At 36.3% G+C, this 25,987-nt stretch overlaps 1 protein-coding gene across 1 annotated transcript in view; it reads left to right on the top strand.

Moving 5' to 3' along the window:
• Positions 1-25,987, top strand: part of LOC108710233 (slit homolog 3 protein) — a 406,008-nt gene that overhangs the window by 56,247 nt on the left and 323,774 nt on the right. Inside the window, exon 4 of the mRNA XM_041586150.1 lies at positions 4,945-5,016. Coding sequence (XP_041442084.1) covers positions 4,945-5,016 — 72 coding nt within the window. The remainder of the gene's footprint in view (positions 1-4,944; positions 5,017-25,987) is intronic.

Raw genomic sequence — 25,987 nt, forward strand, 5'->3', positions numbered from 1 at the left:
ATATGTAGTAGTTACATGTAATTATATGTTGGGCATTGGCGCACAGATTAGAGGGAACGTTGCAGAAGTCTGTGAAGTGTAACTCTGTAAACTTCCCCCAAACTTCCCATCAGATAAATCCAGATTTGATATGGTCTGTGCACATATTAAGTTAAACATCTTTCCTGACTGCTTAAAGGAAAAAACATGGTTGGAAAATGTTTTAAAAAATCTTTCTCCTTTAGAGATGTCTTCTGCCCATGGGCGATCCATAGGCTGCTGCCGCCTGAGACAGCAAACCCGATGTCGCCCCTCTATCTTAAAAGTTTAGCGTCGGAGCGGGTTAAAGGGGGCTGCATCGCTAGCACAGCGAGTGCGTACTGCGCTTTCTGCACTAGCAGAGCCGAATTTCCGGTTTAAAAACTGGAAATTCGGCTCTAAAAGTCACAGGAGGTGTTTTTTTGCCGCCCCTTGTAACTGGCTGTTCACTGTCGTCTGAGGCAAGGTGCCCGTGACTTTTGGAATGTATTGCTTCTTTAAATATTTCTTTTTTTTTATCACTCCTACTTTTGAAGTATTACTCCACTAACCAGAAAAATATAAACTCTTTGGGGCAATTGCAACTTTCCTCTTGTTATCACATTAACTAAGTGACTGTGTTACTTCAGCCGCTTACCGTTTCTTTTATTCATCACGAGTTTATGTACATTTATAGGGCTATACAAATAAACTTTACATACCAACAGATTATTTTAAGATGCAAGAGGTTTCAGCATAGCTGGCTTTTTATGACAAAGCACCTTGGGAATTATGTAGCAGCAGACACAATGTGGTTGATATTTATTTTACACACAATCGTGCCGATCCGATCATTTGACCCAGGTTTCAGAATCCACAAAAAAAATGATTTCAGGATATTTAAGATCATGTGCCCACTGTTGGACCTATACTCCATGCTGTGAAAGAATTCCTTTAAGTGTAGAAGAGTTGTCAGTCAAAACCGTAGGAAGCCATGTGTGTTTTTATGAATACTTCCTGTGGTTTCTTAAGTGTCTCTGCAGAATTTGTAAGTTTTCCATGGATATAATAAGATCTTTGCATTTTCTATAGGACAATGTGTTCAGGTAAATAGTCCACGAGGTGGTCACAATTTAGACAAATCATCACCAGGGTAAGTCCCCAAGAAATCAGCTCGGTGCAGAATAACTATTCACTTCAAGGGAGAAGACTGTAAATTCAAGTTTGTTTAGATAAACAGATGGTCTTTATTAGGTATGATGAATCATTTGGAGAAAAACAGGGACAGGGTTATTTCCTGGGAATTTTTTTACTTTATAGATTTCTAGAATCAGCTAAAAACTGGGATCCTTTGTACAACTGATTTATGGATATTTTGCTTGGCTTTTTACTGTCTGCTTTGAGGATTGAACTTCTATTACATATTACAGTCCTTTCAAGGTTTCAGATATGTGGGGTAATCCACATGAGAACCAGACCTTCCAGGAAATGAACTCTGTACTTCATATAAAGGCGACCCTCTTGGTTTTTTTTTTTTATCATATCACTTTTTATTGTTTACAGTATGCTATGTTTGTGATATAGATGTCTCTAAATGAATGATTGTTGGTGTTTGGCGATACAAATAGCAATCATGAAAGTGATCATTTATGGCCCTTGTTTGGGCTAGTGGATTGTTAAATTGATGTTTTATTATGTAATTATAAAATCTGCAACCAATGGCTATCTGTTTTGGTGGGGGCTTCATATACTTGTTTATGGTATTGAACACAATTTACTGTTTATGTGTGATGATTCTGGGAAGATAGACAGAGCGAGTATGAAAGTTCATCATCTCTTGTTTAACTAAAGGAGTCCATAGATGTAAAAATCTGTCGAGATGATGGCTATAAAGCACTGCGTATCTTGACAGCACTACAGTGTCGGACTGGGACACCAGGGGCCCACCCAAAAATGTTTGATAGGGGCCCACCAATTAATCTTAGATCAGGGGCCCACTCTTAATACTACTATTATTCCTCTCCTCACTCAACCTCTATTCTCCTAGTCTCTTTTCTTTACACACTATAATCTATTATTCCATTTATTTAGCCACTTTGTTCTCATAGAAATAGGAAATGGCCATTAAATAGGCCACATGTCTAGCAGCATAAGGGCCCACTGAAACCTTGGCCCACCGGGACTTTTCCAGGTATCCCGGTGGGCCAGTCCGACACTGCAGCACTATATAAATAAATGATGATGGCTACGGCTTTCCTGGGCCTGGATGCTTTGCATCATTGCCCTACATCTCTAGAAGAGCCGAAATTCAGATTTAAAAATCTGAATTTTGGCTCCTGATGTTAAGAGGAGCATTTTTTCTCAAATAGCTTCATGGCAGCAGCATCCCTGAATGACAGTTGCTGTACAAAAAAGATGCAGTGGAAAAAATGCCTGAAATCATCAATGTGCCTTAAAACATTATGATCTGTTTAAATCTGAATATACACAGTTAAAACCACCAGACTTCCATATATTTGCTCAATTTGGTCACCTAGGTGCTTGGCCAAATCAAGCTCCATTAGTTTGGCCCTTGAACTAATGTTTGGGTCCCATCAGGGACCTTTGTATATTTTGCAGCCAGCCTGATCTCTAGCTGAGCCCAGACCAGGTATCCGTTAGGGAAGCCATTATGGTGGGCTATATACAAGTCATTTAATTAGCACAGGCCAACTTACTAAACAATATTGGGTGTGTTGTATGTCCGCTTAATACTTAAGATAACACAGATGACATGACTTTACTGATGTAATGTTTAATTTAACCATGCCATAAACACTCCACTACCAAAACCCAATATTTTGTTTATTTCCAGTATACAGTGTGACTTTCTTAGGGTAGAATGCATTTTCTTCACTTGTGGGTGGCCCACTTAATCTTAGCAGGAGAGAACATATTTTGTGCTTGTACATAGTTGTCCTCTGTTTCTCATTCCACCTAAAGATAAGCTTAAATCTCACTGTATACATTAATAATAAAGGAGGGCTCAGTGCCGCTTTCTTATCTGCGTTCACAGATGTTCCTTCTTGATTTTTTTTGTGTCACCATAATTTGCAATCCAATTGCACATTGTCTTTCCATATCACTTAGTTGGATCTTTGTTGAGCTCAACAAGTTTTAACCTACTCGCAGCTGAAGCAAGGCAGGTCATTAGAGACAAGTGACCCTCTAGTAATACATGCCCATCATTTGTTTGCAGTAAAGGAGATTATCCTATAAATGAACCCTTTTATTTCAGATCTTAAGTATTACTAAAATGGTATCACACATATAACACATTGCTCATTTGACTAAACAAAATACAGTCTTTGTCATCTCTGAAGGTCCGTTTGGTATTCATTAGTAACAGGTTTCAAGGTAATAAAGTGTTTCTTACATACTGGGAGTAGTATGGCATTGGAATAGCACAATATCTTGCTATGAGGTTGTGTAACATTTTGTCTGTAGACTCTTAGGGGCCGATTCTCCAAGGGTCGAATATCGGAGTCGAAGGATTTTAGCGCAAATAGTTCGATCGAACGATCAAAGGATTATTCCTTCGATTGAACGATTAAATCCTTCGAATCGAAGGATTTTAATCCAACGATCGAAGGAATATCCTTCGATCAAAAAAACTTAGGAAAGCCTATGGGGACCTTCCCCATAGGCTAACATTGAGTTCGGTAGGTTTTAGATGGCGAACTAGGGGGTCGAAGTTTTTTCTTAAAGAGACAGTACTTCGACTATCGAATAGTTCGAATCCTTCAATTCGAAGTCGTAGTTGAAGGTCAAAGTAGCCCGAAAAACACTTCGAAATTTGACGTTTTTTTACTTCGAATCCTTCACTCGAAGTTAGTGAATTGGCCCCTTACAGTTGTTATACCTTGTTCAAACCATTGTATACCCATACTTGCAAGTACTTTTAAAAGCAGATGCACTTCGGTAATGAAATCTTAGCAGTGCATAACATCTAGCGATTAGGCAACTTTGACACAGAAAGGCATTATAAAAAAAAATAGCATCCTGTGGAGTAACATCTTTCCCTGAAGGAATAGCCATCATTAGCGTGATCATTATGAACTAAAGTAAAACCTATTTCCTGGATCTGTTTTTCAAAGAAAGTATTGCTATAATTACCTGTTTCCAAAAAAAGAGATATGAAAGATTATTTTATAGAGTATACAGTATTTTCTTTTACTCTGATGCACAAACATGTAGAGCAACACAAATATGTGAATATTGCTGGGGAAATTGTGTAGTCATTACAGATATAGCCATCTAGACAGTCAGGGTCATGGTTAGGGATATATATTTAGGACCTGAGGTTTTCCGGATAATGGATCTTGCCATAATTTCAATCTTCATGCCCCAAGCCTACTAGAAAACCATGTGAACATCATATAAATCCAATAGGCTGATTTTTCTTCCAATAAGGATTAATTATGTTTTACTTTGGATTAAGTACTAGGTACTATTTTATTATTACAGAGAAAAAGGAAATCACTACTTGGCACCCAGGTCACAGACTCTGTATGTGGAGTATATATATATATTTATAATATATCTGACAATTGTGCTTTTATGAACATTACTGCCCATGGGAATCCTGTTGGACTTGCGTTCTCCTTTTTGGCACTTTTTCAACACATTCTATTTTTGTTGTTACAGCAGTATGGAGAATCAACCTCAGGTCAGGCTTTATTGACCACAGAAAGTCACATGCATATAAAAGAAAAGGGGGTATTTCTGCTGTTTGATGAAACCAATCTAGTTGACATTGTTAATGTGTTGCTAACAAATGTATTGCTAAGACAGTGATTTGTATCTTGATCCAAATGGTTTACTCTGAGATCTGCGACCGGTTATGAATAAATAAACATTCTTCCAGTTTAATGTTTTGTTTGTTTGCTTGTTTTTCATCTCCAACAGGCGCCTGAACAAGAATAAATTGCAAGTTCTTCCTGAATTGCTGTTCCAGAATAACGCCAAATTGACTAGACTGTGAGTAATTTATGAATTTTACTCTATACATTGTCCTGTATTTTATGCTGCTTGTTAAAACTGTGTTGTTTTATTAGCGGTTAAATGGCGGCCATTGCAGTGATAAAGAACCATGCTTGACATTTCATGTGTCTTGTGGTTTTCAAGCAGTTTGTATTGGTTGACATTTTTGTGACATATCTTTTATACTTTAATAAAGGTTGGCAATTGGTTAAAATGTGCTCTAGAGTTACAGATGATTTTCCAGGAAATATTAAATTTAAACTGGTGCCAGTTGTTTCCCAATCAGCCAGCAGTAACGCATTAGTACATAGTACACAGCTGACTGGATTTTATAGGTGCCCTTGCGAGTCACCTGAGCTTGCCTACCCAAGAAGTGTAAAGGAAAATATAGAAAATGTTTGTACATTTTGAAGATATTTTTTATACTGACTGTCTCCTTTTAAGTCTCACAAATTCCTTATTCGTTGAAAGTTGTCTGTATAGCACCAGGCCTTACCTGTAGCGAGTCTGATAATCTATTGCTCAATCTCATTGCTTCAGCTGTGTGGTATGTAGAGGAAATGCGTCATGAGAATAGCAAAATAAATTATGGGTAAAATGTAGAAAGTGGAAAAATAATATTATAAAAACACTTGTGCTTTTACCGCAGAAAAATATCATGTATCACTCATTGGTCTTTCCTTTGCTGGAAGTCTATAAAAATTAAAAAGGGATCTGACCTTAAAGTTTAACTTTTTTTGAGAGAATGACAAAATCTAACAGAATGGAAAAATAACACTCTGAATTCTGATTCATGTAATATATATATATATATATATATATATATATATATATATATATATATATATATATATATATATATATATATATATATATATATATATATATATATATGCACAGATATTAAAGGAAAACAAGGTCTCATAATCTATTTTTGCCCCATTTGTAACACTATACCACTATAAGAGAGAAATAGGCACAATTACTATTTTAGTTTTGACTTTTTCTTGTGGTTACAGGCCCTTTTTAATGTCATATTCTATACCCTGTCCATCACCACTAATACCGAGCATATTTGTTTTGGCAGCACCCAAATAGAGCTTTTGTAAATGTAAAATATAAAATGTGGAGGAAACTGTGCTGTGTAAGGGTGCAAATAACTCTTAGAGGGGACATTGAAGTTACAAAGCAATGGTTGTAGCCAAAAACAGAAACATCAGCCTCCACCCCATTCTTGTTATTGACTTCTAAAATCCTCATAGGAGGCACACTATTCCATATAAAATATTCAATTTAATATGACTTATTATTATGTCGTTTGCACGAGTGTTCCAGGTGTGCAGACCTGTCATGCTACTTTGTCACCTCTACTGATACCTCCAACAAACATAGGGTGTTGAAGAGCAACAGGGGTTATGTTATTTTTTTACAATACACAAGTTTTGCTGAGTTGTGACATAATTAAGCACCAATTACAACTGAAGACATCACTAAGCTCCATGTATAAGAATACAGGATATTGTGTATTATAGTGAGTACATTTTCATTTCCATGTTAAAAAAGAGTTCTATTTGACTGCAGTGGAGGTTATTCTAACAAAGTCATGGTGTCATGCTTTTCTGTAAGAGGTTAGGATCAAGGCTGTATATGCTTAAGCCATAAGTAAAGACCGGTGCTTCAGTTCTATGACTATACATCAGTGCTACTGGCGTTGTAACCACCAAAGGAAGAAATATGGGGCCAGGGTTTCTTTTGCAGTAATAACTGAACTAAATGGTTATTACACAACAGTTGGAAACTATTTAAAAGATTTGTTTGATTTTCTGTTGGAGATGAGGAAACTGGACTGAGCCTTTCTTTGCCATATGGGTGACTCATAACTATGTGAGATCAGGACCACCTTGCTTCTGACTTTGGGATTTTTGACTTTATAGGGCTGCTTTTTTTTTCATTTTCTTTTTTTAAATTCGGGATAAATGAGTTTAAGGTTATATTTCCGCTCGAAATACATATCGAATAGTTTCAGATGGCTGCAATGTATTGGATTTGAAATGTTAATTCAAAACTTTGCTAGATGCCACCATACTTTGTTTTCTTGCTCATCTTGAGTCACCAGTGCCTTCGGCCAGTGTCGGACTGGTCCACCGGGATACCAGGAAAACTCCTGGTGGGCCCAGGTGTCAGTGGGCCCTCTTGCTTCTAACCATTTAGCATATTCATGGTCCTTACCTATTCCTTTATGGTGAAAAATGCTTAATAATGGAAAGATATAGTAAGTAGATATAAAAGACTATCAGAATAAAGAGGTTTATAGAGGAGAGGAGGAATAATATTTTGGAAAGTGGGCCCACAGTCTAAGGTTTTCTGGTGAGCCCCTGGCATCTTAGTCCGACACTACCTTCGGCTTTCATGTCCCTGGCTTTTTGTTTCATGCTATTTACTGTATGATAATTGGCAATAACAGCACAACCAAAAGAACACAAACCCATTACAAGGGAGGAACAATTGTGTGTCACTTTTATGCCCTCAGTTGTATAGATAAGCCTGTGAACTGCAATTCTAATTCTGATTTTTCATTTTTAAATAAGCACTCTGTGCATTATTGACTGAGGTTTGCCTAAAAATTATTTAAACTTTTGCACTATAGCTGTACTGTATCTTCTTAAAATAGGTTGTTTATAGGTAAGTTACACCTTTACCACCCCAAGTAATAGGGTTTCCTTCTGCTCATGATGGGAGGTTACTTATGGAGCTGGTTATAGCACATCATTTTATAAACAGATCTATCTTGTGTCAAAGAGAATAATCTTTGAACATGACCCAAATGCCCCAAACCTGACACTCGACCGAGAACATGTTTATAGGAAAATATACTATATATATATGTTTGATTGATTTTCCATGCATATTAAAACTGGCAGTAAGGGTTTTGTTGAATAAATGCACACGTGGAGGCCTATTTATTGATGGTCGAATTTTAGTGGTTTTAGGGTAGAACTACACAAGCGTTTTGACATACGATACCTTCCTTTCCGACACGAGGAAGCACAGGCGTCACTTCGGATGCGCCGAATATAAGGTAAGTAATAGGAATGTCGGACGTTGTCGCAGTGTGCATCCGTCATGACACAACTGTCGGATGAAGACGCAACTGCGCTTCCTCTCATCAGAACGGAAGGTATCATATGTCAAAACGCCCGTGTAGTTCTACCCTAAGAGTTTTCCGAAACCACGACTAAACTCACTCACTCATCTGTTAAAAGATCAGAATAAAAAAAAGTACAAAATAAAATATCGTTGAACAATCAGAAAAAATGAATACCTTGAAAACCGAATACCTTAAGTTTTTCAGACAAATACGAGCAAAAAAAATCAGAAAACCTCTGAACAGTCTTCTATGGGACCTCAAAGTTTTGTATTAGAGGTTTTCGTGGTTTTTACACATAACAAATCTCAAATTTTTAAAGCTTTTAAAAATTAGGAAAACCAGGAATTTTTAGAGATGGAAAAAAAGAGTTGGTAAATTGCCCCCTTAGAATGTGTTACTGCAGTTTACCATGGCAGACATATCAACCAATGTCTATAGATATCTACATTTATGTTGGTGCCTATGAAGAAGTCCCCATGCGTGATGCAAATATACCAGCCGATAATGAAATTCTTTCTACACACAAAAAGTATCCACTTGAAGCCTTGTTCAGTAAATTAACTCATATTAGAGTAATTGTGAAATTTCAAATGTAAAGGCATTTGTCTGTCTTTATCTGCTAAACATGTAACAGGATAAGGGGAATATATTTTATGCCTGGAGATGCAATCATTTTTCATGTTAGCTTGTATTAGAATGCACTGCAGAATATATCATCAACATTGACACTGCTGTCTTAGTTGACAAAAATAATTTTTCTTCCCTGATCTGTAACATAGGTAAGCAGTAAAAATGACTTCCAGGCCTCGAGGAAAATGTTTGCTTAAGGCAATGAAGACAAGATGATCCTAACTGTAATGACATCTCCCTGTATTAATTACAGATACCTTTAAAAGAATTACCTTGAGGAAGTTACACAAATAATAAAGGAAAAAATAAAGGAGACAGAGAGAGAGAGAGAGGTCATTGGTTAAAAAAATAAAATAAAATAAAAAACTGTCTAGTTTATAAAAATCTCACTCTGGAGCGTTTGGGGCGAGCACAGAGAAACTACTTGAAAACATTCACATCTGGAAGTTTATATTCTAGCTAGATTGCATATCCTAAGGAAATGTACTGCGGCTTTTTATCATGAGTCTCTTGCATCGGGATAAGAGTTACTAAACCACAAGTATCTTGTTTGCATTTTGCTGGAAGTATAGCCGGTGATGCAAAACCTAAAAGCTGACCTATAGAAGTTAGACAGCCTTCCATGATGGAAATAATCCCACCATATTGTTAAATCAAGTGGAAGACATGCCCTCAACGTATATATCATTTTGTGTGCATAGTCTGTATCTAATCCAATGTAGAAGAAAATCCTAACTGTAATCACTTGTGCTTTTATTAATGAAACTTTTAAAATAATTAAAATATAATGTACTGTTGCTATGAATTGGTAAATGTTTTGTATTTGCTCCAGAAACACTACTATAATTTATATAAATATGCTACTGTGTAGCCATGGGGGCAGCCATTCAAGCTTAAAAAATGAGAAAAGGCACAGTCTACTTAATAGATAACAGATAAGCTCTGTAATAGAATACAATGGGATTCTACAGAGTGCATCTATTATAGGGATGCACCGAATCCAGGATTCGGCCAGGATTTTCAGCAGAATTCGGATTCGGCCGAATCCTACTGCCCCAACCAAATCCTAATTTGCATATGCAAATTAGGGGTGGGGAGGGAAATTGCGTGACTTTTTGTTAGAAAACAAGGAAGTAAAAAATAATTTCGGTTCGGTATTCGGCCGAATCTTTCACAAAGGATTCAGGGGTTTCGGTCGAATCCAAAAAAGTGGATTTGGTGCATCCCTAATCGAATGGAGGTCTCTGATGAAGTGCAGTGACATGAAACGCATCAGACCTCATGGCGCAGGGTTTAACAGTTTGTTAATATGTTTAACAATTAAATAAAATGAAGTTTTTTTTTTATCAATGAATTAATGAGCAAGCGATTCCTTGATGTGATCCGAAGAGTGCGCTGTCCGGGAATTTGGTGCATCCCTAATCTATTATCTACTACGTAACCTGTGCTTTGAATGGCTGCCCCCATGGCTACACAACAGCTTGTTTATATAAACTATAGTAGTGTTAAACAAACACACCAGTTGTACCAGTGCTGGGAAACAGTACATTATAGTTTAACAATTTCACTTTTTGGTGTTACTGTTCTTTCAGTTAGCAATCCCGCTTACCTAAGTAGCTGATAGCCGGGGAAAGGTTCCTGAAGAATTTACCCTGTATTTACATTTCAGGCTGATTCTGAATCTGAATATGTGGTTGGATAAACAATATTGAATGCAAATGACAATTATAATTGCAGATTAAATCCTAAAAGTGGCTATACATTTGTAGATTAACTGATTTTGTCCATATGGCATAAGCATATATGGCACATTGGCACAAGCAGTATGAGCAGCAGCTGGAGCAAGAGAACCTGGACTACTGGTAGGCAGAAGACTCTTCAGAAGGTACCTGCCCAGTGCCCCCCTGTAAAATGTGCCGGTAGATTGTGGCGATCCCTTACCTCCCAGCGTGCCTCTTCTACAAAGTCCCTGATGCCATGTGATTGGTCAAGCCAAGGATTTCATTGTTTTATTTTCATGTTACCAAGAAAATATTTTCTACAGTGCCCAAACTTGTGAAGATCATAAAGGTCATAATAAAAATGACTTGTATCTGTGTATCTTATTCATTGGAGTGTGTTAATATAAAAGTGCAACTCACTCCTACAAAGTCATGGTTACACTTTGAATACAAGAGCAGTTTTGTAAAATATGCAATCTCTGTAAAGAGCTGCACTTTTTTTTTTTTTTAAAGATAAATGCCCCTAACCATTTCCAGTTAAAATCTTAATACTGATTTTCATAGATGTTTTTCTGCCAAAACAGCACATATTTGCAGTCAATAAAACCCGGCCGCTCATGCTTTTTGAATGTGTTTTCTTTTTTTAACACTTATTTGTAAGATATAAATCCACGCCATTGATTTTTTTTTTTTTTATTCAATTTTGTTTTCTTTTTTTTTATGTTATTGTGGTAAATATATATTCACTGTTGTAACTAAAGTATATAATGGCTGGAAGGTTCTTCAGGCAAGTAATAACACAGGGTTCTGAAAATGATTGTTATGGTTAAGCTTTTTCCAGTTAAAAAAAAAAAAAACCTGTTCATACAATTTCCATCGAACGCCATGTGATTTTAACAAGTCGTCAGAAAATTCCACCCTTGCAGGCTGTGATTGATCACATAATAAAAATTATACAAAAAAATGGATTCTTGATCCATAATCTCTATAGAAATATGTAGGCCTTTAAGTGAGCTGTTTTTCACCACTTGATAAATCTAGGCCTTTGTAACTAGACCCATTGCACCTCTGATTCAAGTTAATAAAGTGAAATGATTTCATATGGTATTGCCCTAGGCGTTTTTTAACTGCCAATCAGTAGTTCTAAATCCACTGCCAGACCGGCATCCTGCCATATGGTTTTCATTAATAATTTTTATAGCAAAAAAAACATGTAAGCTAACAAGTTCACTGTCACCTCCCCAAGCCGTGCAAAAGTCACAAAATGGTCTGTTTGTTTTTCTTATTTCCAATGTCATTTTCAATAATTATATTTATTTCATTTAAAATGCCCTGCAGAAGGGGGGGTACCTTTGTCTAATTCTAAGAGTTTATTTTGCTTAAACATGTAGTTCACCTTAAACTTAACCTTTAACATGATGTAGATACCAGTATTCTCAGACACCCTGATATTAGTCATTTTTATTTTTAATGGCTTTTGAAATATTTAGTTTCTTAGTTCTGCAGCTTTCAGGCTCTGAATTTCAGCTGCTTTCTGCTTTTAGGGTTTAATTATCCTTAGTAACCAGAGAGCAGTTTGGATGTCAGAATAGAAGAATAAAAATGAACCCTCATTATCAATGTTTTTTTTTTTTGTTTTTTTGTTTTTTAAACTCAGTTGGGTTAATTTTGATGTCCCTTTGTGACCACAATGATGCTAGAATTGTGGGGGGAAATTAAAAAATTATAAAAAAAAACATGACAATTGCACTTTGTTCACTACACTTGTGATCATAAATAACCCAGCAGTAGGAACCACTGTCATCTGAACCCACTAGGAGTTTTCTTGGTAGACCAGTCCTAAACGGTTTAAAAGGCAGACTTTAAGGGGGTTATTTATTAAAGGTCGAGTTGTGTTTTTGCTGAAAAAAAAAATCGCGTTTTTCTAGGGTAGTTTCAGTAAAAATTTTAACATTTTTTGAGATAAAAAAAAACTTGAATTCTTTGAGATTTATTATGCCCGAAGCCGCAAAAAGAATCTGAAAATACTCCAGCTAAAACCTGTCGAAGTCAATGGCAGAGGTACCTTGAACCATTTGAAGATGTTTTTAGCCTACTTGATTTTCTGTGTTTTTGTTGAAAAAACTTGATCAATTCAAAGCATTCAAGCTTCTTTTTTTCCGATAACTCAATCAATTCAACTATTCAAGTTTTTCCCCCAGATTGCCTTCAATCGGGTTTTTTTCATAATTAAGCAAAACATTCAAAGTGAGTTTATTCAAGGTAGAAAAAAAACCTCACAAACTCGACCTTTGATAAATAACCCCCTAACAATCAGATATAATTTGTTATGAACCCCCTAAAGCCAAGTAGCAGGATATCCAATGGATCGTCCAATTGCTAATGCAATCTGGAATGTAATTATGGACGGTCCAATAGCATTGATCTGATGGATCCACCTGTAGATGCACTAGTCCGGCAGAATGATAGCCATTTCTGTGTTTTATATTCTTCAGATTTTTTTAAAACTCAGTCCACTTCTGAACATGCAGTCACTCTGAACACCGATACAAAGTTCAGAAAACCTACAATGGGAAGCAGATGCCATTTCCCGCAAAGGACCATAATTATGTAAAAAAAACAACCCTAAATTTAGCTTGATAATGAGAAATTAAGAAGCTCGGTTTTTCTTTGTATTCCTTCTCTCCACTAACAAATTATCTGCCCACCTTATATTAATTAGTGAGGCTTCAATTTGGAGTGGGAAATTGCTGTGCTAATTAAGAGAACTGTACTTTGAGTGTAGCCCCTAATTATGGAACTCAGCGGGAGAGAATTCATTAATATGCCCTTACAGGGATATATTTCAATTCCAGATTAGGCAGCACCAAGGTAACGGAATTACTCTTTCCTCTGGAGCCCATTATTAAAAGCTTTACATTATGCCTTTGCTTTTACTGGGAATTTGTGTATGAAAATCATTTCAGTTACCTGTAGCCATTGTGTTTTACGTATATAAATACTCATAATTATTTGCAGGCATCTTTATCCTGAAGCATGTGACTAGTGGGGGATACTGGGAGTTAAATGATGAAGATACAATTTGAGGGGCCTTGTTCTGATGTCTTAACTGAGATCTTAAAAGTCCCACAAGTCCACAATGTTCTTCAGTAGGGTGGGCCTAATCAGCACTGGACAATTTCAGTGGTGACCTTCTGCACAGGATGCATACTTTAGTGATTATTACTGTGTCAATTGTTAGGTAATTGTTGATCGTGTTTCTTTTGAACTACAATAAAGTCTCGCAAGATTTAACACATGTGTTGAAACATCACCAGAGCTAGCTGAAGAGAGCCAGCTGTGTAGCCATGCCAGAAGGCCTTCAGATTAATTCATTCGTTCACATCAGAGGTCATTGGTTAAGTATAATCAAATCTAATTTGATAATCGTGAAGAAATTACCATGTAATGTTTATATCTGAAGATGCGAATGGAATGCAGCACCTAAGTGGATTGCTGGGCAAACTGTTTCTGTAGTTGAAACCACTGTGATGCTATAATGATGGTTTGCTTGTGCAAAGTAGGGGGTCTTAGACTGTAAGCTCCATAGTTGCACTAAATGGAATTATGAAGATTTGTACACCATATCAGTACTACATATAGGTATGGGACCTGTTATCTAGAGTGTTCTGTGTAAGGGCTCTTTCCATAATTTGGATTTTCATACTTTAAGGGGGTTATTTATCGAGCTCCGAATATTCGAACCTCAAATAATTTGTGGTTTTCGGAGGAATTTTTTTTCGAGATTTATTAAAGTCTGATGGTCTAAAAACTCAGAATCCGAGCATCTAAAAGCTCTCAAGGTCCTGTATAAGTCAATGGGGAAGGTCCCAGTGTCTGCGCTGATGTTTGTACCGATGAGTTTGTGGTTTCTGCACAAAAAACTCAGAAAACTACGTTTTTTCCGTAGATTTCTGAGTTTTTTGCGCAGAAACCATGAACAATTCTGAGTTTTCGGGGAAAGCTCCAAAGTTTGCCCGACCCTATTTTTTCAGGCTTTTTTCTTCATAAATAAGGTCCATTTGGGCAATCGGAGTTGCTGGGATTTCTAACTTAGAAATACTCAGATAAATCCGGGCCTTGATTAATAACCCCCTAAGTCTGCAAAAAATTGTTTATACATTAAATAAACCCAACAGGCTTGTTTTGCCTCTAATAAGGATAAATCACATCTTAATTTGAGTCAAGTACAAGGTACTGCTTTATTATAACCGAAAAAAGGGACATCATTTTTTTAAGAAAAATTTAATTATTCGGATAATATGAAGTCTATGGGAGGCGGCCTTCCTGTAATTCAGAGCTTTCTGAATAACTGGTTTCTGGATAACTGATCCCATACCTGTAAATGTATCTTAATGATAATAATTATTGACTATTTCCATCTTCAAGTATTAACTCTTTGGGTCATATTTATTAGTAACCATCTACATAGTATATTCAGAAATTCATTGTAGGAAGAAAGAGAAACAAAATGTGTCAATATGCTACAGGAAAGGAAATTTGCTATTTTCTAATTGTCAACCTTTGATAAATAAGTGAACAGGTAGCTGTGAAATTTCTGTTTGTTGATATGCAGCAGGCTATTTTTTTTTTTTATAGGGATGAGCACATTTTTTTGACCTGATACAGGTATAGGAGTGCTGAATATTTGGCAGATGTGCACTAGAAGTAAAAAAGTGTTTGTTTTTTTTATGCAGAAAAAAGGAACTCTAGAAATAACACCCATTGAATCCAATGCATTTTGTAGAAAAGCTCTTTGACTCCAGTACATTTGAGACTAGAAAAAAAACACCCCTGGACTTGGCACAAGAAAAAAAGTGGCAAAAACAATACCCATTAACTCGAAAGCATTCAAAGTTCCTAAATTCTTCTACAGTTTTGCGAGGGAAATCATAGCTTATCACAACTCTCTCTCTCTCTACTGTTTGACTTTTTACAGATATTCCAAATTCCACACGTTCATAGACCAGACTCTTTCTTTTACACATGAAGAATATCTGATGTGAAATGATGTGGCCATATTTACCCTTGCATTTCTTTATTTTCTGTCCTTCTTCCTAATGACAAGCTAAAAATGTCCTTAATGCTTCCAGCTCTTGCTACCTATGCTAATCTCACATATTTTACTACCCACTGTGTCTGTCTTTTTTATTCCTTCCCCCCTTATTTGTGGGACCATTAGTACTTGATAGTAAACTAAAAACATTATATAAAACAATAAAAATAGAATTCAGTCATAATTTTGATTTAATTAAAATAGCAACAACAAAAAAAAATATATATTTTTTTTCCTGGAATGGGGAAAACCAAGTCTATGTTACTACATGTCCCCCACTGTCATACTGTAGCTGATGGATAACATGTTTTCCTCAATAGGTAATCAAGTCAGAATCTTTCCACATACTACAAGTGTTCAGCATAAGTTATCAATTATCTGTTGCTTGGCTTTAAGTTCTACATATTGCATGTTGGATAAACATTTCAAGTCCTGACCTCTGTCCAACTGATATATGCCAGTATTGTTAAAGCAAGGGTTTCCCTAAATCAAGACTTTTTACAAGTTCAGAGTTGGCGGTGACCTGCCAGAGACATTAGCTTGTATAACATTATTTATTAAAAGCTACCATGAGAAACAATTCAGTTGTAGTCAAAGACATATCATGCCTTTTCCATCCCACTAAAGATGTGTGGAGATACCCTATAGATGATAAAAATAACTGATTTAACATTAGAAAAACTATAAAACTGCACAAAATTCGAATTTGTGAAATATTTTTTTTTTCTAAATTGTATTGCTGCTTTAGGCTACAAGATCTAACATATATTGACCAATGGCCATCTGTTCCTTTGTTTACTTTCTAGAAAGGCATGCACAATGAACGATCATTTCATGATTATTATCTGACTGTACCATCCACTAACCGATTTCATTGTTTCACGGTGACAAATTTTAAACCTTTTCGACTGTTTTTGTTGGAAAGATACAATCATTTGCATCCTATCAATGTAAAGATAAATAGACAGTTTTATTAAATTGTGCTAAAATCTGTTGTTTCACACAGCAAAATCTGCCCATGTATGGCCATTATAAAACTGAATACGCTAAGGACAGATTGACAGATCATTGGCCAGATTTTGGATTCCATTTAAAGGTGGCCATATATGGGCAGATCCTTTCATTTGGAGAGGTCAGAGGGTGGATCTTGCCCCAGTATTCCCACCTTGAGCGGCTGATATCGGGCTGATCTGATCAAGGCCCAGATTATATCACAACGCCAGGAATGCTGGCGGTTGGAACGAAGACCACATTAAGGAACCAATGCGTTTCTTGATCCGACGGGACTTTTAAACCTTCCTGATCGACATCTAGTCAGTTATCAACCAGATATTGGTTGGGAAGGGCCCCATACACTGGCCAATACATTGCTGACTTGGTCTGATTTTATAGACCCATGTATGTCCAACTTAAGACTAAAGCTGGATATTCTAGGGACAATTTGGCAGATCATTGGCCACTTTGGCTGGACACATTGAGGACCAAATTGGTCAACAAGGATCTGGATTTAGTCTTAATCATGTAGGGGGAGCCTTTTAATCTTTTCATCTGATTATCGTTTACACCTTTCAATGTGATCATTGGATTCATCAAAATTTCTAATTTGAATCTACAAGTTCACACCAGAAATGGTCCCATATACAATTAATAGCATCAGTTCATCCCAGTGGTCTGGTGCAGTTGGAAAACTGAGAATTTGTTGAGTAGATATCGGTGCTTTTCTGGTTTTGCCCATATTTCTACATCTTTTAGTTGTGACATCATTATACCTTAAAATATATATTGTAATGGCTTCTAATATAAGGACTTTTGAAATAACATCTGGAATTGAAAGAGTTCTTTGATGTCGATTGAAAAAAAGATTGTTCACATTCCACGTGTTAAACAAGGGACGCTCATGAGTACCATTATCTGTGCGGGCAATGTGGATTTGTTTGCATTTTAAAGATTGATAGTTGAAGACTAGTTTTACTTAGGTGCAACAGGTTATTTGCAGGTTCATTCTATTCATTTTATGTACAGATTCCCAGATACTAATCCCTGAATTAATAGTCATATGTGCGTTTGCTCTTCGTTGCAGTCTTTTCCTTCTTGATGTCACTGTTATAAATATTTGCTCTCAGGCTGGCAGATTTTGTTCAACACATTTAAAGAGCTTGTATAGCTTTGGATACTGAAGTCATATTACTACTAAAAGAGAAAAAAAAATGATTGCTTTCTCTGCACAACCTTTTCACCAGATTTCGACATCTTGTCACTTTCCTCCAAAGGGCGGCAACTGAATATATACTGATTCGTTCTTTTGCTAATTAGTGTTGGGCAATTTTCACAAAATTATGGAAGTTTTCTGATGACCGCAGGCCTCTCATGGAGATCCACAGTGATCAAACCCCCCCCCCCCAACTCGTTTCTGCAGACAGCTGTTTTTAATTAATTTGAATGGGAAACAGTTGAATTGGAAAAACAATGTCTGTGGCCAACTGCAATTCTTCAGTGTAAGTCAGCGTTCCCAAGTAATACCCACCAATGGTGACATGCGGTTTTTATTTAAACAAATGACAGGCTAGGTTTAAGCTCTTCTCCACAGTCTCAAAACCACGAGGGGGAGTAGGGCAGGTGTTCCTTTAGCCTGAACATAAACAACAATTGTTGTTTACCCTGTGGCTTGCTTAGCTTTCTTATATCAAGCACTTTTTTTTTGCTAAAGCCTCAAAATGCTGCAGTGATGTAAACAATGGATCGGTGGCCACTGTGGTTAGAAAAACCAAATATCTAGGCTCTCAGACCTGATGTATGGCAGAATTGCTCTGCAAGTTATGAGCGATATGGCTTAAATCATGACTGGACCCAACTGGAGACCACCACTATCCATTATCCATTGCAGTAGCTATGTATAATGTAGTTCTTACACTTTACTAATAACTGTTATTAAGTTATCTCCCATAGACTCCAATAGGCTCCATCAAATAATGACATTTTTTTTTAAATAATTAAAAGGTACCTTATACTTCAACTCAATATATAATTAATCCTTACTGGAGGCAAAACAATCCTGTTGGGTTTATTTAGGGGGTTATTAATCAAAGATTGAATTTTACGAGTTTTTTTATCCCTCAATTGAACTCACAATTTGAATGGTTTCCAATTTAAGAAAAAACTTGAATGAAAAAAACTCAATTCAGCGAGTTCGTGGTTAACATTAAAAAAATAAAATTAAGCAAGTTTTGAGCAATAAAAAAACTTGAATCACTCTGCGTTTTCGGGCAAAATCCTCTGAAAAAATCCTTGAACATCATGAAGTCTAAACATCTTCAGATGGTTCAAGTGACCATTGACTCCTACATGACCTTGACAGATTTTAGATGGTGTATTTTTGGATTTGAGCTATTTCCAGGGTTGAGTTTTTTTTAATCCTAAAATGTGATTTTTCAACAAAAAAATAATAACCTTGAAAACACAATCATCCATAATAAATAACCCCCTTAATGTTTAAATGTTTTTTTTTAGTAGACTTAGGGGGTTTATTTATTAAAGTCTGAATACTATAAAATCTGAATTTTTTTGTGGAAAGAAAAAACTAGAATTGATTTATTATCCCTGAATCCGAAAATTCAGCATCTCAGACATGCCGAGGTTGTATATAAGTCAATCGGAGAAGTCTCGAAGATATCCTGATTTAAGATGGGTTTTCGAGCAATAATCCGAATATTTTGTAGTTTTCGGGCAAAAATTCACACGCTCTGATTTTCCATGTTTTTTTCAGTTTTTTTCACGCAAATGAAATTTTTGGAAAAAAATGTATTCATAAATAAGGGGAATAACCCTGTGCGGATTTGGTCGGAGTATATTTTAGAAAATAATGAGATAATTTTAGATTTTGGTAAATAACCCCCTTTAAGTATGGAGATTAAAATTATGGAAAGGTCCCTCATCTGGAAAACCCCAGGCTCTTAGCATTCTGGGTAAAAGATCCCATACCCGTATAGCTTTTGGCTTTTTTGTGCAAGTGTAATTTGTATGTTTATCAGATTTCTAATTTATATAACTTTGGGGCAGTGGTGACCATTGGGACAATGAACGTGTATGGAATAACAGTGCTAAATTTGCAGCACTCTGGAAACAAAATTTGGAATACATATGTAAGGAGGGGGGTGGGGGAAAGATTCAAAAAATGCAATAAACTGCAATTTCAAAATAGTATGAGTGGTTCATTTCCTCAATTTCTAGTGAGGTAAGACTGTTTAATGCAGAACATGTTGTCTTCATTGAATAAGTCCTAATTGTAGTGTTTGATTCCATTTATAGTCATTTGTTACATTTGGAAAATAAAGACATTTTTATTCCAACCTCAAAAAAACCATAATATGAGTTTAATAATCCAAGACCAACTAGAGCCTGCATCCAAAGGATATTGGAGTCCAAACCTTAAGTCCTGTTGATCTTGAGCAATATATAAATTCCATTAAAAGGGGTGTTTTTTTTTACATCAGCAACAGTCACAGTCAAATAGATACTAGAATTTGAGACCTTTGCTTTGAAAGTGAAGGCAGGCTTTGGTGTATACTGGAAAGCAGCAGATGTGGTTGGCGGTTGCCCCTATTTTGGACACAAGACACAATAATATGAAGTCATATAATTATTAAAACAGTAATTCTGTAAAACTAGTTTATGGGAGAAATATCAGCTCGTAAAGGTTTTATTCTATTTGTAAAATAATAAAATCATACTGCAGGAAAAATTAAAGATGCTTTGGGGAAATATGGCTTCATTCTGCCATAATTTAAGGTTGTTCTCAGTAAATGTATACTATTGTTTTATATTCCATGTGGTTGCCATTTTGTTCACAGATACACACAGTTCCAAGATTTCTGGAAGACTTTTTTTTTTTTAGGACACAGATATTTTACAAGATTTCCCACACTTATAATAGAGTGGTTATTGGGCGCCATGCTTCTTCTGTATTTGAATTATTGTAAATGCATGCAATTGCTTCTCTGCTGTGATTTAATGCAATTTTTTTTGCTGTAGATTCCATTTTTAAATTGGAATATACTTTCCAATACAAAATCGGTTCTAACTGCTCCATTGAAAGCCAGTCGCTGTCCTGTGATCCCATTGAGATAGCTAAAATAGGGATGGCACATTTCCCATGGTTACATCTGTTTTAGTCCAAATATGACATCTCTATGAACTGTCACCAAATAAACTGTCACCTGTCTCGGTTACAAGTGAGGCAATGGAAATACATTAAAGTGTTTTGTTAGTCCACACTAAAGTAAAAAAAAAAGGTCTAGAAATTGAAAATCTTTTGGCCCAAGTGCAGACCAGACACCAACTATGAGGTTGATATTATTGATGGTCGAATTTATTTGATTTGCCACCGGTGAATACATTTGCGAAACCGCAGAGAAAATTCACCGGCGTAAAGAAAAATGGACGCCGGCATCAAAAACGAGACGCCGGCGCTGTATCGCGAATTTTTCTTCATTTTGCGGGAAATTCGCAAATTTTTTGGTGAAGCAAAACGCGTATGAAATCATTAATGAAATAATTTGGAATATTTGGATAAAGTGGAGTCTATGGGAGGTGGACTTTTCATAATTCGGAGCTGTCTGGATAATGGGTCTCCAGATAATGGATCCCATATGTGTAATTGTAAGTGGAAACCTCCTTCTAAACAGAGTTAGTTTCTCTTTTTAAAATTCTAAAAAAAATTCTCTTTTTAAAATTAGATAATTATACACATGACTAAATTGTCTTACAAGTTTTCTTTTTTTAATCCTACCTCCGCAGTTTCTAATAATAGGTAACCACACGCTGAATAGGAAAAAAAGAACAGACTTTGCTTCTTCCATAGCAACGTTTTTTTTTTTACACAACTTAGGAAGTAACTGATCCAAGTTACAGTATTTGACAAGTTCTGCTGTTCCATCTTCAGGAAATGTTGGCTTCTGCAAAAACAGGTGGATTTTCCTATATCTGGTTTGTGACTTTCATTGGGTATTAGGCTATAATGCAGCACAATTCATCAAACTTGAAATATCTCCCTAAGGCTTATAACATAGACTTAGTGAAAGACATATTCTGTCGCTGTAATACTGACCTTGTGTATTTCCTTTGTGATTTTGGCTTCTGAAATTGAGCATGGTCTGTTTTTAATTTTTTTTTAAATAATGTATTTATGAGAAAGTGACTTGAACTCTTTTACCGGAACTTACTCACAAAGGTCTGAAGAAAAGTTAAATTACGCTGGCACATCTGGCGTCGCATTTCTTTTACACAGCTTTTTACACAGTTTTTTCTATAAATATCGTTTTATACAGCATAATATATATGCCCCTCTGTGTACAGTACAAAAAATTTAGTTATACAGGTATGGGATCTGTTATCTGGGAACCTGTTATCCAGAGAGTTCTGAATTACAGGAAGGCCATCTATGGTCGCCACCTTTTTTTTGGCCGAAAACGGGCAAGAGGTGGGCCAGTGATGTTGGGGGCAGATGACAATCATCGATTCGCTGATTGCTAGGGAAGCACCGTATCCATTATTTTGGATTAGGCCGGACCCTCGAATCCTTCACGAAAGATTCGGCCAAATACTGAAAACTAATTTGAATATGCAAATTATGGGTGGGAAGGGGAAAACATCTTTTACTTCCTTGTTTTGTGACAAAAAGTCACGTGATTATTACAGCAAGATCCCTTATCCGGAAAACCCCAGGTCCCGAGCATTCTGGATAACAGGTCCCATACCTGTAATATTTTTTGATCTCGTATAGTTTCATTATGAAAATGAGGACATCCATATTTTGTCCATATGCATACAATGAATGCCATTTTTGGTAATCACAGATTTGTTTTGCGTATACAGGTATGGGATCTGTTATCTGGAAACCCATTATCTAGAAAGCTCCAATTACGGAAAAGCTGTCTCCCATAGACTCCATTATAATCAAATTTTTCAATTTTTTAAAAACGATTTCCTTTTTCTCTGTAATAATAAAACAGTTCCCTATACTTGATCCAAACTAAGATATAATTAATCCTTATTGGAAGCAAAACCAGCCTAGTGGGTTTATTTCATGTTTACATGATTTTCTAGTAGACTTATGATCCACAGAAAGATCCATTATCTGGAATACCCCAGGTCCCGAGCATTCTGGATAACAGGTCCCATACCTGCAATAAGAAATCCAGTTAATAAAGGTCTGATGTTCTCTATCAGGGGTGTAACTACAGAGGAAGCATGCCCTGTGGCTGCAGGGGGGCCCAGGATGTATAGGGGCCCCAGGAAGCCCTAATTCATATATCATTTCAATCAATATTGATAAAAAAAGGTCAACAAAAAGGTCAACATCTGAAAAATAATTTGCTGTGGGGCCACCTTTGCTAGTTACGCCGCTGTTCTCTATGTGAGTGGCTAAAACTGATCTCACCGCTGCCCTAAATTGCTCCGAAAAAAAAGGAAATTGTTGTGTTGGAAGCGAGGGCCGCTTCTACTTTAGTGGCTCAGCTTGCAGATACTTTGGGACTGCAGGAAGCAACCGCACTGTGCTTGGAGGGGTCAGTGCGAGTATACACAGCATAATGTATGCACATATTCATTTATCCAGCAAGAAAGGGAAATATCCCGCAGAGAGACCTTTCCACTTGTTGAGCAGGGACTTTATAGAATTTCACCATCATTTGAGTGATATTAACTGAGCTGGAACGATTTCTTCCTCCTGCCAAATACATTCTGTACATTGATTCAACAAATGGAAGCTTTAAAAAAAAAATAATAAATTAATAAAGTGCATAAAATTGTGTAAAAATTAATTTGTGCCAAAATAAACCAAAACTGGGTGGAATATTGAATACATGCAATAACAGCCTGCAATAAATAGCTTGTTTGTTCTTCTTGAATATAGATTGTGGGACTTTCAGTAGTATTATACAGCTAAGGCAATGGGTGTCATCTTTTTACTTAGCTAATGAATAATATAAAATTTGTGTTATATATGGCTGTATATCAAATGAGGACCAAATACTTCAGCAACATTTTTATTTGTACTTGCATAGAGTAGCTGTATTATAGACAAAGTAAGATGGGTGCTGTACAATGAATATTATTTCCCGCAGTCCCCATATTCCAGGTGCTTGTCCATATGACCCTATAACTTCATGAAAGACCCCACTGGAGATATGGCATCGGCAAAGCTGGAACCAAAACATTTAATAGGGTACATACCTCCCAATAGAAAGAGGGACAAAAAGTTTTGCAAAAAGGTTTTTGACCACATCCTCCTAATTACCATGTCCATTTTACAAAATTTGGCAGGTAATGGAAAGTTTGAACACATTTCTGGGGGTTTTAGGGTAAGGTTTTTTTGTGTTATTACAGTTTTGCTAAAGAAGGTGAATTGCCCTTTAAGCTGCAAGTCAAAGTTTCCCCAAGAGGCCTGCTTATCTTAAATAGTTACAGTTGTTTCTTTGCTTATCTTAAATTGTTACAAAAATATCCAAGTTCACCTGCCACATATTCTGGGCTCTCTGTCAAAGGCGAATTAAGTTTTAGAAATGTTGTATCTTTTTCTGGCTGTTCAGTGCAGGAGATTAAAGAGACAGTCAGGTAGTCAGTAAGAATCCGGGACAATCGTGAGGTATGAGGGTATAGATAGTCTTTCATAATATTATTTCTACTATTTACCAGAGAAAGAGTTTTTCTAGCCATATCACCAAACACAATGGTTTTACCTGGAGTGGGGCCCTGAACCACATTTATGAGAAACTGACAAATATCACATGGTTTCCCTATAGAGTCACCTGCTCCGTATTTTTCAAGTTGGTGAATTATTGTTTCTGGTAATGAGACTTTTGTTTTTTTTGGAGCTCACTTCAGTTTATTTTCCTTTCATTCCTTGTGAAAAAGGAATCTTTAATCATACTTCATTTTCAGTATTAAAATTTTGTGCTCTTGGGGAACTGACTTGAGTTTCCTTAATCAGCTTCAATGATTTTAAAGTCAAATTTTGGAGAAAATAAACCAAAGGCTTTTTTTAGGAATTGCTCGAAGCCCTGTGGGAAATCCTCACAGAAGATCAGAACCGCAGGGCATGTGAACACAGGGAAGGGAAATAAAATTCCTCTCTTTTAGGATGCCATCAGCTTGCTGCTAATTGTTTTTCTTTGGTTGCACCACTGGTAATGGATAAAGGGTACATTCCGCTCATTCCTTGTGGGATGAGTCTGATCAGCACTGACGTGTTTTGATTAATGGGTTCTGGTTATATTTTTGACATGGATAAAAAAAAAATAGGAGAAAAAAAAGTGTCACTTTGACCTATAGAAAAGCTAATGAGATTCCTGTTAATCCAAATTTTGGCAAACAATAGCCTAAGCAAAATCATGGAACTACAAAGTTATCACTTATAATGACCCGGGTTGGATTCATAGCCTTTGTAAATTACCATGAAATGTGAGCTAAATATCCTCCCTTTCTCTTTTTGGTGCGTCCGGGCACTGTAGTGTTCTAGAGCTCGGTTGGTCCTCTGAACTACAGCCCACCACCCATTGCTGGATGACACCAACCTGAATCTGTTGACAGTCATATTAATCAGTATTCAGTGGGATTTTAGGAATGTAACTGTAACAAAACCCATCCATCCAGATTTAGTTCAGAAAAAGTTTTTTTAAATGAAAACTCATGGGCAAGATTCAATTTGAGATGCAATTCAATTCAGAAAAACTTATCTCACTGTCTATGGGAAAAAACTGGAACTGAATTAAGAGAAACGTTTTTTACTCCTCAAATCAAATCTCATCTGTAAGTTTTCACGTGATAAACCATGAGAGTACTGAATCGAATTTAGCCCAAAATGTGCAATGGCTGGGTATGGTTTTTTCCCTATGTTTAGTTGAAAATTACAGAGCATTTATATGTGTGTGTGTATATTTGAATATGTGCGTGTTTATTGATTTTCTAGCTGTTGTGTTGGCCTGGGGCTCACCAGTAAAGTGTAAAGTTATAAAACTGTAGCAAATTAAATCATTTTATTTTGCAAACAATGTGTTGATCCTGCCACTTAATTTTGATTTTCCTGACCATAGATATATTTTGGTTCTCATACCGAACGGGAGTTTCCCGGCTTCCCGGTAGGCCAGTCTGACACTGTCTATATGTCAACCTTCTGGAGGTAATTTTTAAATACTCCCTCGAATGCTGACCTCCCAAGTTATAACTGACTGCAGCCCTGACCCTACTGAGCTTAACATATATATAAGGGGGAAATCTGGCTGATCTATCTGTCTATCTATCATCTATCTATCATATATCTGTCTATCTATTAGTATATCTATCCATCCTTCCTTTCATCCATCATCTATCTATCTGTCT

Source organism: Xenopus laevis, chromosome 3L (genome assembly GCF_017654675.1).
Source record: "Xenopus laevis strain J_2021 chromosome 3L, Xenopus_laevis_v10.1, whole genome shotgun sequence".
Lineage (NCBI taxonomy): Eukaryota > Metazoa > Chordata > Amphibia > Anura > Pipidae > Xenopus > Xenopus laevis.